This window comes from Diadema setosum, chromosome 19, assembly GCF_964275005.1.
Source record: "Diadema setosum chromosome 19, eeDiaSeto1, whole genome shotgun sequence".
Lineage (NCBI taxonomy): Eukaryota > Metazoa > Echinodermata > Echinoidea > Diadematoida > Diadematidae > Diadema > Diadema setosum.
Window position 1 is genome coordinate 2,764,771 of NC_092703.1, and position 18,244 is coordinate 2,783,014.

The 18,244-nt window shown below is 38.9% G+C and overlaps 1 protein-coding gene across 1 annotated transcript in view; it reads right to left on the bottom strand.

Annotated features, from left to right (window-relative positions):
• The window catches only part of LOC140242892 (transient receptor potential cation channel subfamily A member 1-like), a 95,744-nt gene that overhangs the window by 40,849 nt on the left and 36,651 nt on the right, over positions 1-18,244 (bottom strand). Inside the window, exons 12-15 of the mRNA XM_072322639.1 lie at positions 18,041-18,206; positions 16,602-16,802; positions 5,741-5,884; positions 5,231-5,448 (exon numbers count right to left, since the gene is read on the bottom strand). Of these exons, the coding sequence (XP_072178740.1) occupies positions 5,231-5,448; positions 5,741-5,884; positions 16,602-16,802; positions 18,041-18,206 (729 nt within the window). The remainder of the gene's footprint in view (positions 1-5,230; positions 5,449-5,740; positions 5,885-16,601; positions 16,803-18,040; positions 18,207-18,244) is intronic.

Consider the following 18,244-nt stretch of genomic DNA (forward strand, 5'->3'; position numbering starts at 1 on the left):
CCATACATTGCAGCAATATAATATATGGGGTATTATGTAACCCCAGTATAATCTCATCAATTGAGAATCATTGAATCAATGTTTAATTTCACACTGTGTGTAGTACAACCGCATGTTTTAAGTTTAGCTAACAAAATAGAGTGATCTACGGTGTCAAATGCACGGCGTAAATCAATGAAAGCAATTCCGTTCATGTTCCCTTGGTCTACGTGGCGGGACCATTCGTCACCCATACAAAGTAAAGCAATCTCACAGGAGTGGTTTGGACGAAATCCAAACTGATTTGGTAATAATATATCATATTTTATCAAATATTCAAGGAAGCTCGAAGCAACACCTTTTTCAATAATTTTTGAGAGCACGGAACGAATTGCTATTGGTCTATAGTTTTCCACACAATATTTATCAGCTGACTTTGGAATGGGTTGAACTCTTGCTATATTCCATTCTGATGGATACACTCCTACGGTGAGTGATAGGTTTAATATACTGTCTCCTGCTATACTTTATGAGAAATTCTCATTCGTCGACGATGTGTCGTTAAGAGTAACCGTAGCTCAGATAAACTCCTTTTAAGACTTCCAAAGTGTCGTACAGCCTTTTATCAAAAATCCTTTGTTTATGCAGGCTCAGAAAACTAGAATAAGCTCCCCGAACCTGCCCGCTTTATAAATAGCATAGAATCATTTAAATACTACCTTAAACACACATAAAGGGGGTGCTTAATCCCCGTCCCTGGCCAATTGTCGAGCACCCACTTTTTTAGTATCTCATCACCTCTCTTCTCCCATCTCTTCTCTAAAGTACATGCGCTTCGGCCACAATATTGAAAGGAAACAAACATTAACCCTGAAAGGAGCAGATGTTGCACGATTGAATGAACGGATTCTAAAATGTGTTGAGGGCAATTAAAAGCATTGCACTAACAACTAAGGGGACCCCTGTTTATAAGGAAGGAAGACCGGCAGCTAGTCTATTTTATGCTAGTCTATTCTATGTATGATATTATTTTATTTAAAATCTTGATGTGTGTGACTACTTTATATCGTTTTGAAATGTATTTGTCTATTTTATGCTGTTTATACATTTTATGCTGATCAGGCTACCCTGGATAAAGAATTGCAATAAATAAACCCAAGTAGAAATTTCCGGCAGAGACCGGCGGGCGGCCGCCGGTACGCCTATACGGGACACCGGTAGATGACCTATCGATCACCCGTCGGTCGCTGAGCGATTTCGTAAAAATCGACCGATGGCCGGTGGGAGATCATCCAGTTGCCTATGGGGCATCGCTCGGTAACTGCTTAGTCGCTGCGCGGAGAAATCCTCCATATTTCGCAAATTTTTAACCTAAAATCTGCCGGTGACCGACGGGAAATCGACAGGGCATCGCTCCGATATCGCTGGGATTTTACAGCCTGCTCGTCATCTCCAAAAACTGCTGGGCGGTGCCAAAATTTCAGCGGCGACCGAGCAGGCTACAAATCGGTCGGTCGCCGCTCTGAGTTGTGACCGCAGCCAAAGCTACTGTAGCTTAAAGAAATACATTTTAACCAAAAATATTTAATGAAATGAAGTATAATGATTGAAATGATTTTGTTAATGTTTTGGTCTAAATTTATTAGTATTATTGTACTGATATACTGAAGAATAATTATTATTATAAAATGGCCCCAACAAACATTCAACTCACCTATTGCACTCAAACAACACTCACTCAGATCTACTTTTCCCTCTAAAGCATAGTTTTGTAATGTAGAAAAAAAATAGTACTTTTGGTGAGAGGCAAACCTGAGTTATATTTCCCAATAAGACCATCAACCCAGTCGAGCTATGCTTATGCTGACGGTCTCCTGCTTCCTTATTGAATCAAGCACTGCCTTTTTTGTATTACATATGTAACTATAATTGTTATGCATGTAGGATAAACTGCACTTTTGTGTTGCTCCTTTGTCATTTGGTTATGTTTTTTTTTTGAAGTTTGTAACATGGCAGTAATTCATTCTTTGTCTTATTTGATTTGAGAAGCAAAATAAATACGAACGAACGAAAGAGCACTGACCCAGGTCCCCTTTGAATGTGTGAGGATGGTCATCATCAAACAAGTTAAATAATTTTCAAGCTTATAACATTTTTCCTTTTTTTTTATATGTTTTATTAATTTCAACCATTGGCATACAAACATAAAATCAAGCTTATAACATAATAATTTGTATAGTATATATGTCTAAGTATATATGCCTAATATATATATATATATATATATATATATATATATACATATACTGTATATATACATACATAATTTATATAATGACCTAGTTCCACTTTTGTGGGGCTTGAGTTGGGCGGTCACATTTAAAGCGAACTGAACGATGCACTATGTATACGATGTAATGGCAACTATGAAAAATCCCTCAAATGAAAACGACTTCTGAAACAACAACAAAAATGTTTACTGGGAGCAGAGGGCGCTGCTTTCTCTTTTTCCTAGTTACTGTTGGCAAAATATCTACTGCCTTCTGATATTTACGTTTTCCTAATCAGTGGAAGAGTGGTTTGGCTGTGGGGCTTGCATGGGAACCTCACCTCCCTTATTTGTCTTTTTGCATTTCATTGACATGATGCTGCAATGACCTATTTCTATAACTTTCAAAATTCTTTCGCTGATAGATTGTGTTGACTCTTTCATGTCTTGACCACAAAATGTCCGCATCGGCTCCGCGCTGTCCTAAAACATTCCTGATGTCTTCCGCTTTCATTCGCGAAGCTTCCCCACACCGCGGGACTCTTTCAGGAGCATTTGCGGAAGGAACGGAAGGGTTCCGGACAGGCGGGATGTCCTGAGGACATCGTCAGGACAAGTTGCCGAAGGTGTTAGGTTGTTCATTTCCGCGTCCAAATTTTGGTCTCGATCAAAATTTTTCTCACTCCGGAAGTTGCGGAAACGCCTGGACATGTTTAGGACAGCGAGCGGACACTTTCAGGAACGTGCGGACAGGTTGCTGAACGAGTGCGGAATACCAAATTTGCTTTCCGGGTCTTGTCCGCGTCTTGTCCGCGCCCTAGTGGACGCCTGGTATTAGCAAACAAATTCGTTTTGTATGATGATGTAGCGCAACGCATAACACGTAACTCCTATCATTTTAAACTTGAGCCTTCTGGATGTAATAAAATGTTTCCCGGTCAATTTCATACTTTTGTCATTTAAGTTCCTATTCGGAACATTCGATTTCACGCATTCCACGCTCGCAGCACTGAATCATCAATCAAATTCAAAATCCGGTCAGTCGAATTCACTATCCGAGCATTCAAATTCCCTGTCGGAGCATCCAAATTTCAGAGAGGAGCACGCATTTCATCAATGAGCATTTAGATTTATGTCAAGCTGGCGACGGAGTCTCGTCGGTCATTCAAATTCGTGAATAGGCAAGCATGTTCCAAATAACTGCATTCAATTTAAAAGAAGTCCTGAATTTAGTTAGTTTGGGGCCGTGTATATGCATGTGTTCTTCATTTGGCTTTGAATATATTGAAATTTATGATGATCATGTATTTTGCAGTAAAGTTCACTTGTTCATTGAAAATTTTGAACTCACGCTTAGCGAAAAGGAATATACAGGCACATGTCCCTCTGATTGGACATACAATGGAGGTCCATGTGTGAGAGAGTCACAACTCATGCACGTAAAAGACCCCACTTCATTTATTCATCGCAAAGAGCAGGGCGTTTAAAGTTTGTATCCAACTATACCCCATAATTATGAAAGACCAGGTATTGCAACCTAGTATGGGTTATCCTGCCATCTTCTTTGATGGAAAATGAAACAAAGAAACAAACATTAGGCACTGTATAGGCCTACAGACGAGTATGATACGGAGGATTGGTTGACACTTTCGAGGAAACAAAAACCAATTTCTACTGTATTGAAACTGATACATGAACATCTTACACGTCTTGTTTGTTGTGTATTGCTATCTACTTGGTTTAATTTTGCGAGACTATGTGAGATCATTGTGTGTCAGCTTGTCTTTAAATTGATGAATTGTAATTATGTGGTTGGTGTTGGGGCCTTATCAGCAAGCAGTATCACCAAGAAATATGAATAAATTGTCGTTGCGTTGTTTGGATGCACTGCTGATTGGACCTTACAATTTGAAATTTATTGAGATGAAAAACAAAGAATACATGAACAGAGAACAATGTAGAACCTGTAAACAACCATAATTACACTACATGCAAGCCTTCATTGGTTGTGTTGGCCCTTTTTCCTTTCTTAAAAAAGTCTACTCCATTTTCCAAATTGATTGCACGAAGTAGGAACTTGATCGCCTAAAAATTAAATTGAACGCTCCAAACAAGCTCACCGGGACTATCGAATGACTATCGCATGAATTTGAATGCACGAGTAGGAAAGTCGGTGCTCACATTTGGAAATTGAATGCCCAATCGTGAATTTGATTTTATGAAAACGAAATAGAACGCCCATAAATGAAATTGATCGCTCGGATTCTGAATTTGAATGCCCGAATATTTTTGAGTGCCTGCGCTGTGTGAATTTGAATGCACATTAATGCATTTGAATGACAAAACTATGAGATTGACCGGGAAAACCTAAACTAAATTTTATAGGTGCTCATTTGTACACTCAGCAATATCTTATTGGAATGATTTGCATTGTTCCCCTACTTAGGATTGTTTAAAAGTAGATTATGGTATGTGTGCTTTCTATATCAGCAAATATTTTTACTCAATGATTAATACCCACACAGTGATTCAGTCGTTTAATTTGTGCAATGAACGTTATTGTTCATCGATTCCCCAAATCATTTCGGGGTTGTTGGTTTTTGTGGGTTTTTTTTTTTTTTGGTTTTGTTTATTCAGAAATTGTTGTAGTATTTACATGTCTTTTAACTTGTATCACTGTTATGTTTGGATGGTTTTTTTTTTCATATCTATGTTTTTGTGTTAGTAAATGTAAATCTGCAATGTTTTATGTGCTGTGTTGTAAAGGACCCCGATGAAAACAAGGTAATAATAACTTAGGTCACCCTTTTCGAAGATATGAAATGAATAAATAGATAGATAAATGAATAGATAGACAGATAAATAAATAAATAAATAAATAAATAAATAAATAAATAAATAAATAAAAAGACCTGCCGTGGTTTCTTCAATAGCTCTATTGCCATTCCACGGATATAAACTGTAGATAGTTTGATATCTCACCATGATATTGAGAGGATGGTTGAGAGCAATGTCCTTGGAGCTTGTCGTGTACGGTTTTGCGTCTACTTTCAGATGTCCTTTGGCGTCATACGGGCCTGTCGTCGATGTCAACTTTTCGTCATCCGCCGTGTTGTTCGAAGTCATTTCGCCGTTAAATCTTGTGACAAACGATGTCTCAGTCTCGATGTCTTCACATTCGTCGACATAAATGGCATGGTCTGTGACAAAGTCATCGTTTTATTGTTCTTCTTCATTATCATCATAATTTTCCTCTATGTTAAATGAAAGGAAAGGTTACTTACAGAGTTATCCACAGTGGTTAATTCATAAGAAGTAGCATCAATGCCCTATATTATTGTTCAGCATTGTTGAAGTTGCAATAGAAATCAACTAAAAGTTGGGTAAATGGAAGTCCTTCAACAACATGTAAAAATAAAATATTATGTAATTGATTTTCAGGAAATTGATTATCCATAATTGATGATAAAGCTTAACAGATAAACTTCTCACCATCAGAGTTATGATATGAAACCGTCCACTTGGAGAACGAGTCCTCGAGGAACTCGTAGTAGAACTCCACCCAGTAATCGGGATCGTTCGGGTTCACCTTGGTATTATGCTGCACGCAACGGTCCATCACTTGCTCGGCTATTTCTGCATTTTTTTCAACGAGAAAGCCGAACAGGCTAATTAGAAAAATAATACTCTAAACGCAATTTCAAGCGTATTGGTCTTTCTATGGTCACACTGCTGGTTTAATGTGTTCCATTATTTATCAATCGTGTATCATAGCACTCATTGTAAACGGATGGATCAATATTATTGTAATTAATAATAGTAATAATAATAATAATTATAATAATAATAATAATAATATTAATAATAATAATAATAATGATGATGATAATGAAAATAACAACAATATTCATAAAGCGCTTATTACTGAAGTTTCTACGCGCTAAGCGTCTCGTAATGGAGAAAAAAATAATATTAGAAAGGAGAAATGCAATCATGAAGGAAATAGTAAGAGAGTAAGCAAATAATCAGCGTTGGTGAAGGTGATGGGACAAACTATCACTTCCGAGGCGATCTGGATGTAGCTATCTTTCCGAAGCGCAGCTGAGGAAAGATAGAGTACACATTCAGATCGCCGAGGAAGTGATAGTTTGTCTCATTGCCTGAAACTAAAAGTTTATTATTTGCTTTATATTCCACATCTAGGGTTCTAGAAATTCCCATTTTATTCCACATCTGAAACCGTTTTAGCTGTCTTTAGGCATCCTTAGGGCTTTTAGACGTGTGCGCGTACTTATGACAAAACAATGAATTTGCTGCGCGCATCGCGCGGCACCGAAGTGAAAGTGCGTTGCACTGTGGACTATCAAGTGACCAAAGAGATTTTCCCCAGTGACTGCTAGGGTGCGGGGTCTTCATACGCCCTGTACCACTGTTTTGTGAGCGCAAGGGGAGCATTGGATGACAACGAGGCAGTAGGCTCACCCCTCGTGCTAACACATTTCGAGGTTTTGTAAGGTAATAATGTCCTTTTTTAGTTAGTTACTGCACTTTATTATTTCGTTGGATTTAGTTTATTTTATATACCCTTTGCGTGATTATTTGTTTGTTTGTTTGTTTGTTTGTTTGCTTTTATTTCTGCATTCAATCAAATGCAATTTGAATGCAAACTTCAAAAAGTACAAAGACAAAGAATAACAAGTGCAGTGAAATAAATCGATAACAGTACATAAATAGATTCACATAGGTGATTGCATTGAGCAATGTTGATACACAGAAACGTGAAATAAAATATACAGTATTTTTCAGTAAACAACAGAGATAATTGAATGCAGGAGACCACCATCATAAGCGATTAAACTTGAAATGGATGGAGGCCTCATAAAATGACTATCCAACGACATAACTCTCTTGGAGGAAGGTGATCAGGTGAGTGCAGTGCAGTTGCAGGTGAGAGTGCAAGATGCAGTTGAAGGAAGAAAATAGAGATTGACAATAAGATGACAATCTATACTATAAATATTTGTTAGCTCAATTGGTTTGGAGAATATAATTGTATCAAATATCGTTTAAGTGAAGCTTTCAAAGAATAAATACTTGAACAAGACTTTATATTATCCGGGAGATTATTCCAAATATCCGGACCCGAATATCTTATAGATTTATGTGTCACTAATAATTTGGGATTCAAAAGGTGGAAATTTCTACATATACGAGTAGGGTACGAATGGACAGAAGTATTGAACCTAAACATGTTATCAAACGATGATGGAAGTTGATGATGTATATATTTGAACATAATTACTGCTACTTGAATAATATTCAAATCAAAAACCTTCAATGTTTTAAGCTCATGAAATAAAGAATCAGTATGAGCCAGAAAATGCGATCCTGTACAAATACGTATAACTTTCTTTTGTAATTTAAATATAGAATTTATTTTGGTAGAGCCGCAAGTACCCCATACAACATTGCAATAACTTATATATGGGAGAATTAAGGAATTATATAATAGAAATAAAGTTGAACGAGGAAGAAAGAACTTCAGCTTGGAAATTATCCCTATATTTCTAGAAATACACGTTGTAACATGATGTAAATGCTCATTCCAAGTCAAACTTTCATCTATATATACTCCTAGAAATTTTGAATTCATTTTCTTTTCTAATGGGATATCATCAATGTTAATATGTATCAACGTATCTTCATTATGAGAATGAAGTTTGAAATGAATAAAATGAGTCTTTTTTATATTCAAAGAAAGTTTATTAGACTTAAACCAATTTGATACTTTACTAATTTCAATATTTAGAGTGTCATTTAAAATCTTAAGATCTTTATGGGAATAAAATATATTCGTATCGTCAGCAAATAGAACAAAAGAGAGAAGAGAGGATGTATTTATAATATCATTAACATAAAGAAGGAATAATAATGGGCCTAGAATTGAGCCTTGAGGAACACCACATTTAATTAAAAGGGGGTCAGATTCACAACCATTAAAAATAACATATTGTCTTCTATTAGTTAGATAATCTTTAAGCCATAAATGTGCTTGTCCTCGAATACCATAATGACTAAGTTTCGTGAGTAAAATAGAATGATCAAGAGTATCGAATGCTTTACTCAAATCACAAAATATACCTGCAACATGTTCTTTGTTTGCAAAAGCACTCGTAATTTTGTCATAAATTTGTGTTAGTGCTAAATCAGTTGAATAATTTTTTCTGAAACCATATTGATTGGGAATAAGTAAATCATACTTATTAATAAATTTAAGAAGTCTATTATAAACAATTTTTTCTAAGATTTTGGATATACTAGGCAATAAAGAAATAGGACGATAATTGCTAATTTCATGAGGATCATCTTTTTTATGTACAGGATTAACTTTCGCTATTTTCAGCAGATCAGGGAAAATACCTTGTGATAAAGAAAGATTAAATATATAACTTAACGGTTCTGCGAGTGGATAAACTATTTCTTTCAATAACATCATACTTATTTTATCAGAGCCACAAGATTTAGAGCTATTTAAAGATTTAGTGATACTAATGATTTCACTGGGACTTGTTGGATTAAGATAAATAGACTCTTGATTTTGGTCAAAAAGATAATCTGTAAAATGAGCAGAAGTATTGCTAATTTTAGTAGCAAGTTCCGGACCGATATTAACGAAAAATGAGTTAAATGAATTAGCATACATATTGGGATCATTTATTTTAATACCGTTTAATGTGATATCATCCGTTGGCGGAGAATCAGACTTTTTACCTAGGACCTCTTTAATAATTTTCCATGTTGCATTAATATTCGAAGAAACCTTTTTCATTCTGTCAGAAAAATATAATCTGCGGGATAAACGAATCAATTTTGTCAATTTATTTCGATAAACTTTATACATATTCAAATTAAATTCAGTTGGGTTACGAATGTGTAACTTATACAAAAAAATACGAGTTTTTATGGATTTCAAAATACCTTTTGTAATCCAAGGATTTCTTGGTTTATTTCGGTTAATTTTTATTCTGCATAAAGGAATATTATTTTCATAATAATATAATAATTTATCATTAAAACATTTATATGCCAAATTAACATTGTTAATACTATAAATATCTGTCCATTCCTCTAAAAATAAATTCTGTTTCAATAATTCCACATTACGTTTTGACTCTTTATAATACCATATTTTATCATGTAATTTATTACGACCCACTTTACATTCACAAATTGAAAATATTGGTAAATGATCAGAAACTTCAGAACATAATATACCCCCCATAATTGTATTATTATACACATTCGAAAATATATTATCAATCTGAGTTGACGAGTGTGGATTTATCCTGGTGGGTTTATTGATAATTGACATAAACCCATATGAATACATTAAATGCATAAAATTAAGGGAATTATTGTTATCGGATGTGGGCGAAAAGTTAATGTTGAAATCACCAAAAATAAAAACATGTTGCATCAGGCAGTGCCTGCATTGTGCGTAATTCATGTGATAGATTTACATTTGTATAGTATATTATTTATAACATACTTTTATGCAAATTTTATTTGAAAAGTATGTTGATATCTTGTATATATTTGTATTATATTTGTATATAATTGTGTTCATTCTTGTTTGAAATTTTCTATTTTGTGTATTTTCAATTGACATTGTACTCCCATACCCCATGAGGGTCGTTGAGTAATAAATCAAACTTCAAACTTCAAACTTCAAGCAACCAAGTGCGTACTCGCGTAAAAGTTCAGAAGTTCGCGTAATACGCGCTGTAGAAATGAATACTTAGTACGCAAAGTCCGCCATTACTAAGTGGTACAATGGCGGCCCCCATGAAATCACCGACTCCATTGTAGAGTCCGCCCTCTAGTAGTGGGGAGGAGAAAAATCTCTTTGCAAGTGACCTAGTTAAATGATAGTCCACAGTACAACCACAAGTACAACGCACATTTATTTCGCGCCTACTCATCTCGCGTTAGGACTGTATGGACTGAAGAGATCAACGAAACAAAAGGGACTATCAACATAAAGTAACGAATGGTTCTTCTCAGGTGATGTGATGGGCAAAACTACGTTTTATCACGTGATCAGCTCTTGACCAATCCTATAGCAAGATTCTTAGTATGTGGAATATAATACATATTACACACACTGTAAATTATAACGTAAGGAACTAACATAACATAATACACAATAAGTCAATACATATTACAGGTCACGAGTGAAGAGATGGTAGGAGCTTCACGGACGTGGATGGATAAATTGTTCCAGAGTGTAGGTTCGATAACGCTGAAAGCGCGGTCGCCGTAACGAGTACGCGTGCGTGGTGCCGATGTAAGTTGAAGGTGTGCAGTGGAGTGAGAACGAAGGCGTCTGGTTGTTGAAGAAGAAGATATAGTCCGGAGGGAAACCAGATAATGAAGGTAGGATGGTGCTAGGTTGTGGCAATCTTGTAGGAAATAAATAGATAACTCAGTTTTGGCTCATTCAGTTTGAGATGGTTACGGGAAGAACATGACCTAGCTAATGTACAGGAAACAGTGATGAAGTTTCTGCATGGAAGCAGCCCGATGATTCTCATCTGCATTCAATATGACATAATATAACGGAGTGTCGTCCGCGTAGATTGTGTGCTGCACTCCATGGTGTGAGTCAATGATGTGGCTCAACGGACCAGTGTAAAGGGAGAACAACAATATGTCCTACGACGGAACCCTGCGGGACGCAGAAGAGGAAATGACCTGGATTCCGCTCCGTTCACAAGGATCTTCTGACTACGATCAGCGAGGTAAGATTCGATCCAGCGAAGCACAGATCCATCTATCTCATAATACTCTCTCGGGCAGTTGGTGAGGTTGGTGTGGTCAATAGTATCGAAAGTCGACGAGTAATCCAAAGAATGAGGGCGGCTTCACGACCCTTGTTAATAGCAAGCAGAATATCATTTATTACCTTTATGAAGGCAATCTCAGTAGAGTGGCACTTCCGGTACGCAGACTGATGTTCAGGAAACAGATTGTTTTTTGTTTTTTTTTTTTCAAGGTATGATTTGAGTTGATCTGACACAATCTTCTCGAGAACCTTGCTAATAAATGGCAGGATTGCTACCGGTCTATAATTTTTAAAGTCATTTTCATCAAGTGCACACTTTGAGGCGGAGCGGTGTGATGAGTGATGTCTTGAATGAACCTATGGAACTTCCCCGGATGATAAGGAAAGGTTAATAATCCTTGTTATTATGATGAAAGGAATGAGTTAATCGATACATTACTTCACGAGTCCAGAAGTATATCTTCGATTTAATACTTGTGATGACCTGTTTGACTTGATTCTCGTGACCTGAGGCAGTGACCGTGGTTCCACGCTGGATGACAACTCGTCAGTTGATGAGGCATTTATTGCGGAAACAGTTCTACAAACCATGTTACTGAAGTATTGCCCAAAATCAGCAAGATAAGCATCAGACAAATAATCTGGAAAAACAGATTTGTGATTAGAGCTGCTAAGTCTCAAGACGATTCTGAACAGCTCCTCGCAATCAGCTGAAGCAATCACACCAGTCCAAGGTTTTTGACTTAACCCTCATCAGGCCGGGCCTTTCTGGCTATGCTAAAACCGGAGGAGCGGATTCCTCTTCCCCCCCCCCCCCCCCGAGATCTCGGCCATCGGTGGTGCGATCGGGACGAAATTTGGTATGCATAAAATACAAGATTGCGTCATAATTTTTTTTTGAAACTATCAATTTCTCATCGTAATTAATGAATTATGCAAATTAAGCTCAAGATCATATTTTAGCCTAATTAAAAGCATTGAGAGTCTACTTTTTGGTCAGTAAATCTGTTTTAGCATATTCAACAATTGTACATCACAAAAACTTCTGAAACTCATTTCAATTCTTATGTATCTTATTGTTTTCAGAATTCCTTATGTATTTCTTTGTTTTTTTAATTTTGTTTTTTCTTGGTTTTTTTAATGGAAATTGTCACTGACCACTTTTCTACCATAATTAGCATAAAATTAATCAATAAAAATGATTAATTGTAAAAATAATCAGGTTTTTATGACTTTCATGACAGAGCACTGTTTTCCATAGAGGCACACAAAATTACAAAATTGTGCCCGTTTTGGGGCAACATGCCATTACAAAAATAGCCGTGGCTTCGACAAAGTATGCGCGGACGTTGCAAATTTGGTCTCAACAGTCGCGCGAGACTTGAACAAAGAAAGTCAAGAAGCCTCGCGACGAGGCCTTCTCGCGTTACAGAATTATAGCGCGAAACGTTTTAACCCTTTTAGGGTTAAAATCATTCAGGGCAGCATAGTATGATTTACATTGCTGGCGATAGATGTCTTTATCAACTGAAAGGCCAGATTTTCGGATCTTACGCTCGGCGTGCCGTCTTGGCTTTTCATAAAGACGCTCAATCGTCGCAGGCGATTTGCAGCTCAGTAGAAAAGCACGACACGCTGCTCCTCCCGTTACTGTATCCCCCGTACGTACCGAAAGTCGAACATGACGCTATACGTACGCAACGCACCAGCGAACACCCAGCTAGACTACAAGAGCCGTGCGAGCCGTCCATCCTAATTTCAACATGGACGCCCGAATACCTACCGAATGGGGCCGAATGGGTGCACGCACAAAACTGCACAACAGCCATGCGCATGAAAATCTCTCCTACGGGCCCCGGTCATGACAACTGAGAGAGCTGTGTGTGTACGTACCTGGCTCCAGTCTCTGTTTATTTGCACTGTGGTGCCAATTTCAGCAATCTAAGCAATAATATTTTAAAATTTCTGAATACAGGTGTATATCCTTTAATAATATTATAGATTATCTAGGCCTATATATTACGTTATTAAATATTTAGTTTTGTAAATATGGTTTAATGAAGAAATATTAAAACTCTAAGCTTCATATATATATCAAGTTGCAATGCATATGGCAGGTTGTTTTGTTGTTTTGATCATTGTGCAATATCGTCTGCTGCATATCCCATGTCAGCTGTGATACGTTCGGCCGGATCGTAACATACAAATCTATGTCGATATAAAGTCATCGGTATGTCAATATCAGTTCGGGAAACCCACTCACAAGGGGGGCCCCTCCTTATAAGTAACCCGTCCCCCTTATAAGTAACCCCGTCCCCCTTATAAGTAACCCCCGGGGCACCCCTTATAAGGAGTCTCCACGCTTTTTTGCAATGCAACGCGAAAATGAAAGGACTGCGGCAATTCGCTTGATTATGTCCATAAAGCTTCACAAGTTTCCTAGTTACTCACGAAACTTGAGTAAAATCGGTTCGAGGCATCATATCTAAAATCATGGATTTAAATGCGATGTCAAACGACCCAAGCGAATGCTGAAATGCTAGCGATTACTGGCGTGAGTGTCGCCAGGCGCGGTGGGGCGGCAATGCTCGAGTGCAGACGTGGCGACTGAGTACGGAGACTTTCGTTCATTCAGTCGCCACGTCTGCACTCAAGCATTGCCGCGTAGTCTGATCTAATCTGACGAGTATAGTTGACGAGTGACGACGATCGACGATATGCGATGATGAGAGGAGGCTACAATAGAAGGTGCGCATACGTATGTACGTAATTATGTAAAGGCAGCTCAGGCGCTATGACTACGGCCGGCGATATTGCGATCGCTACCGTATAACATGCATGCAATTCACATGTACAGTACGTACACATCTCAGCTGAACTCAGCGCTCAAGCAAAGAATCGAGATACTATAGCGCGATACAATACATTGCAGCAGGGATGTCTTGCGCACACACACATTTCGCTTCGTAGTAACTTCGGAAGCGAGTTTACGTGGCGCCACCCGCGGCTGAAATATGTCCATATACCCTCCCGATTGAGCGTCTTTAAATGCCTGCGTGTATCATGGTGCCGATGACCTAGTTGTCACAGTCCTATTCTGTAAGGGAACATGTTTGTCTATGAGTGTAGTCATTGTATGATTGTAAAGATCCGCCGCAATCAAACGGACACGTAGCTGCCGAAGATGATCATCTTAGGCGGAATCTCGAGTATCCTGCTTGAATGATGATATTATATCAATATCTCGAAGCTTTCTGAAAGATACGTGTGTTGCGACATAAATTGTCGCCCCCTGAAACAGGCGACAATTCATGATGAGGGCTGGCGGCAAAGATTGTCGCCCGCCCTCGAAGCACATTTTGCTGGGTAATATCATTCTTGACATAGTCATTGAAATATCAAAACATAACTTACATGGCTACATTCATGCAAACATGCCATGAAAAAAGTTACGGTGAGGTTTCAAGGAAGTGTGTATGTGCGCTCGCACATGAAAATTGAGTGTCCGTTTGTGCGTGTGTGTGCGTGTGTGTGTGTGTGTGTGTGTGTGTGTGTGTGTGATGGAGCGCTGTGCGTGTTGTGGGAATTGTGTCGCTTGAATGTTTCGTTCCTTTTATCTCCTGCGTGCTTATGTAGACACACGAACGCTCGCACACAACACACATACGTAAAGTAGCCAACGAACACCAAACCCCTCAGATATAGGCCGCGTTCATGCGAGTTTCGTAGCCAGAATCACAAACATGAATCATGATTCAAAACGGCGTTTCAAATCACGGTCTCAGCGGAAGAGCGTTCATGCGGGCTTTCGCAACGCCGATTCTGGCTCTGCTCATCCTCTGCCATTGCGCGGCGCACTGCGCAGTTTGACCATGTCTCTGCAACTCGAGCCAGTAGACTACTTATGCCAACTGATCAGTCAGTTTATTATAGGCCTTTACGTTTTTATTTCGGTGAATACTTTCCAATAAGCTGTGGCATTCAGGCTCTGCCCACAGATCGAGGAATAATCTTAATTCTTCGTCTCTCCAATATTGTTTTCCCTTGGTAGACACAGCGCTGCAGCCACTACTATTATCAACTCAATCGGAGAGTAATTACATGTATTATTATACTAAACAGCTAGATACTATAGAATCGGTGTATGGCGTTGATGTAAACAAACAAGTGCAAGTATGGTACCGAAACACACGATTCATAAGACGTACACAAGCACGCCAACAGAACAAGAAGCTGTGGGATACTCCATGAGACACGGATGCACACAGCGCACAATGACGTCATAGAATCATGATTGAAATCACGGTTGCGTTGATGCGGTTTCGGCGATCGTGATTCTGGCAGAATCATGATTCAAAACGCCCTTTTTTTCTGCGTTTCAGATCGGCGTTTTGAAACGCGTTTAAATGGAAAAATCGCATGAACGCAACGCAACTAAACACGTTTGGTCGCTAAACGTGTTTAGAAACGCAATTCTAGTTTCGCATGAACGCAGCCTACACTCATGCAGGCACAAAACTGCGCCCACAAACACCCATCACCACACACCCTATACACATACGCCACATACCCACATACACACGTACACATACAGGCACACGTATACACACAGACAAACAAACCACTACCACTATACAACCACCACACATGCACAGTTTCCACATATTGTATTATTATACTCCAAACACACACACACACACACACACACACACACACACATACGCATAACTTACCAGTCATACCCACCCCATCAAAGCATAACACCGGAGCAACCACCCCAACCACATAATTCACAGTGCATGGCCGGCGACATTTGTGTAGCTAAGCTTCATTTTGCCATCACAAATTGTCGCCATTGAGGTTAAAAATGGGAACTGCACAAGCATCACAAATTGTCGCCAGACGACAATTTATGACGGGGAGACAATTTGTGTAGCCAACTCCGTCACAAATTGTCACCCCGAGCCGGGGCGACAATATTTATGTCGCAGCAATTGTTTTTGCCATCACGAATTGTCGCCATCGAGGTCAAAAATTGGGAACTGCACAAGCGTCAAAAATTGTCGCCAGACGACAATTTTTGACGGGGCGACAATTTATGTCGCAACATACGTGTTTCGTACTGTTACGATGCCATATCAGGTTGACAGTGATGACAATCGCAGAATGATCCAAAGGGAGACCAGTTTGAAGGGCAAGACTGAAGACAATATCATCCACCTTCCTGGTCATCACTAAGTTCAGTGTGTGCCCCGCGATGTGGGTAGGGCCTGCTACATGTTGACGGAAGCCAAGCGAGTCACTGGAAGACATGAATGACTGAACTTGGACATCCCTGTCATCATCTGTGTGTAGATTGATCCATCATCACTGGGAACGCAGAGCAGAATCTAGGGTGACAGGGACAACTTCGTGTATGGAATGCCGAGTAATGGAACAATATTCACATACCACGCCTGCCAAATACCCAGGCGAAATCTGGTATTAGATTAAATTAAATGAGATTACCTGGCATATTTTCGATTAGCATTCTCATAGGCGTTGTCATTTCCCCCGTCCCCCGGTCTGAGCTGCAGGTGCACATCAACGTCCGCCATTTTGTGTGGTTCAAGACAAAGTTGATGACGTCTCTGACACATGACGATAATGGGAAATGAAAAGAAAACACAATTTCAGCGATCATAACGATCATGGGAAATAGAATAACAGCTATCGCGATAATGAAAGTTACTTAGTATCATGATTATCATAATAGCAATACATACACATTCACTGATTTTGCAGCGCCTGCTAAAGGGCACTGCCGCTATTGATGCGACAGCAATAGCAAATAATCATTTATTCACCCTGAGCAAGATTCACCCGCGTAGCCAAGGTGGGAGGGCGAATAAGGTGGTCGCCCCCCCCCCCCAAAAAAAAAAAAAAAAATGGAGGGCGAAAAAAGAAAGGACATAAAGTTTCGTGTATATGCATGTGAAGACATTCCCTTTATATTGTCAACCTTTTCTGAAGTAGGATTATACTGTCTAAAAATTTCACCTAAAGTTTGCACCAGACCGCTGAATTTCAATTCTGAGTAATGCAAAGCCTCTTGCTTGGGAGTGGGATACGCGCTTCCACACCCACCCCGTCTTTGCCCGTTTTCCTAGCCTTAGTACACTTTTCAGATTGACCAAAAAAAAAAATCAAAATAATTGTCAGTGAGCACGACTTATCCTCATGTACAAGGGAAATGTCTCCTTTTAATTAACCCTTTCCTCCCTTTCCTCCTTTTTTTTTTTTTTTTGTGGACAATTTCCTGAATATTCCATCAAATATGCGTATACGAGATGCATCACTTTCAATTTTGCAAAAGCGAAAGCTACCTTGTATTAAGGGAAGGTTGGGGAAAGCCCTTTGCCCCATTTGCGATCCTGCTTGGTTTCCTTCTCCAAAGTTGCTACACTATTCTGTGATTGACAAATTTCCAGATATGTCACCAAAAGTGTGCGCCATAATATCGTAGAATTTCAATCCTACGCATGAAAAAGCTCCCTCGATTACGGGAGGAGTACCCCCCCCCCCCTCCATTGCTCGGTCTCCTCTAAAGACTTTGTATACTTTGGGGAATTACAATTTTCGAATTTTCCCCCAAAAAAGTGTGCATCAGATCGCTTTACATCAATTCTAAAAATGCAAAAGACCCGTTGAGTGGTGTATCCCCCTCCCACACCCTGCCCTCTATACCTCATTAGACCTAGTACACAGTGATGACGTACGCGCAAAATAAGAGCTGAAATTCCGTTCTTTAGTTATTACCACTTCCCTGAAAATGCCCTATTTATTTCCTTACTTTTTTGCTAAAGAAAATCAAAGATTTCACCCAAAGTTTGAAATTCACATAAGATTGTGATTTGGTGATCAGAGATTTATTAATGTTTGCTATATTACATTTTATCAAATATCACTAATGTTTTGTTCTTCCCACACGTACACATGCCTGTTGTCTATGGCGTGACCGAGGCAGTTTAGACCATCTATGTCTCGGATAAGAATGTTGGTCTGCTTGTCGTAGACGAGGAGTTTGACCACGTCGATGTGGCCGTTCTGGCAAGCGAGATGTAGAGGTGTCATCTATGGAAGATATTGTACTTCTTATCACATCATTGCTT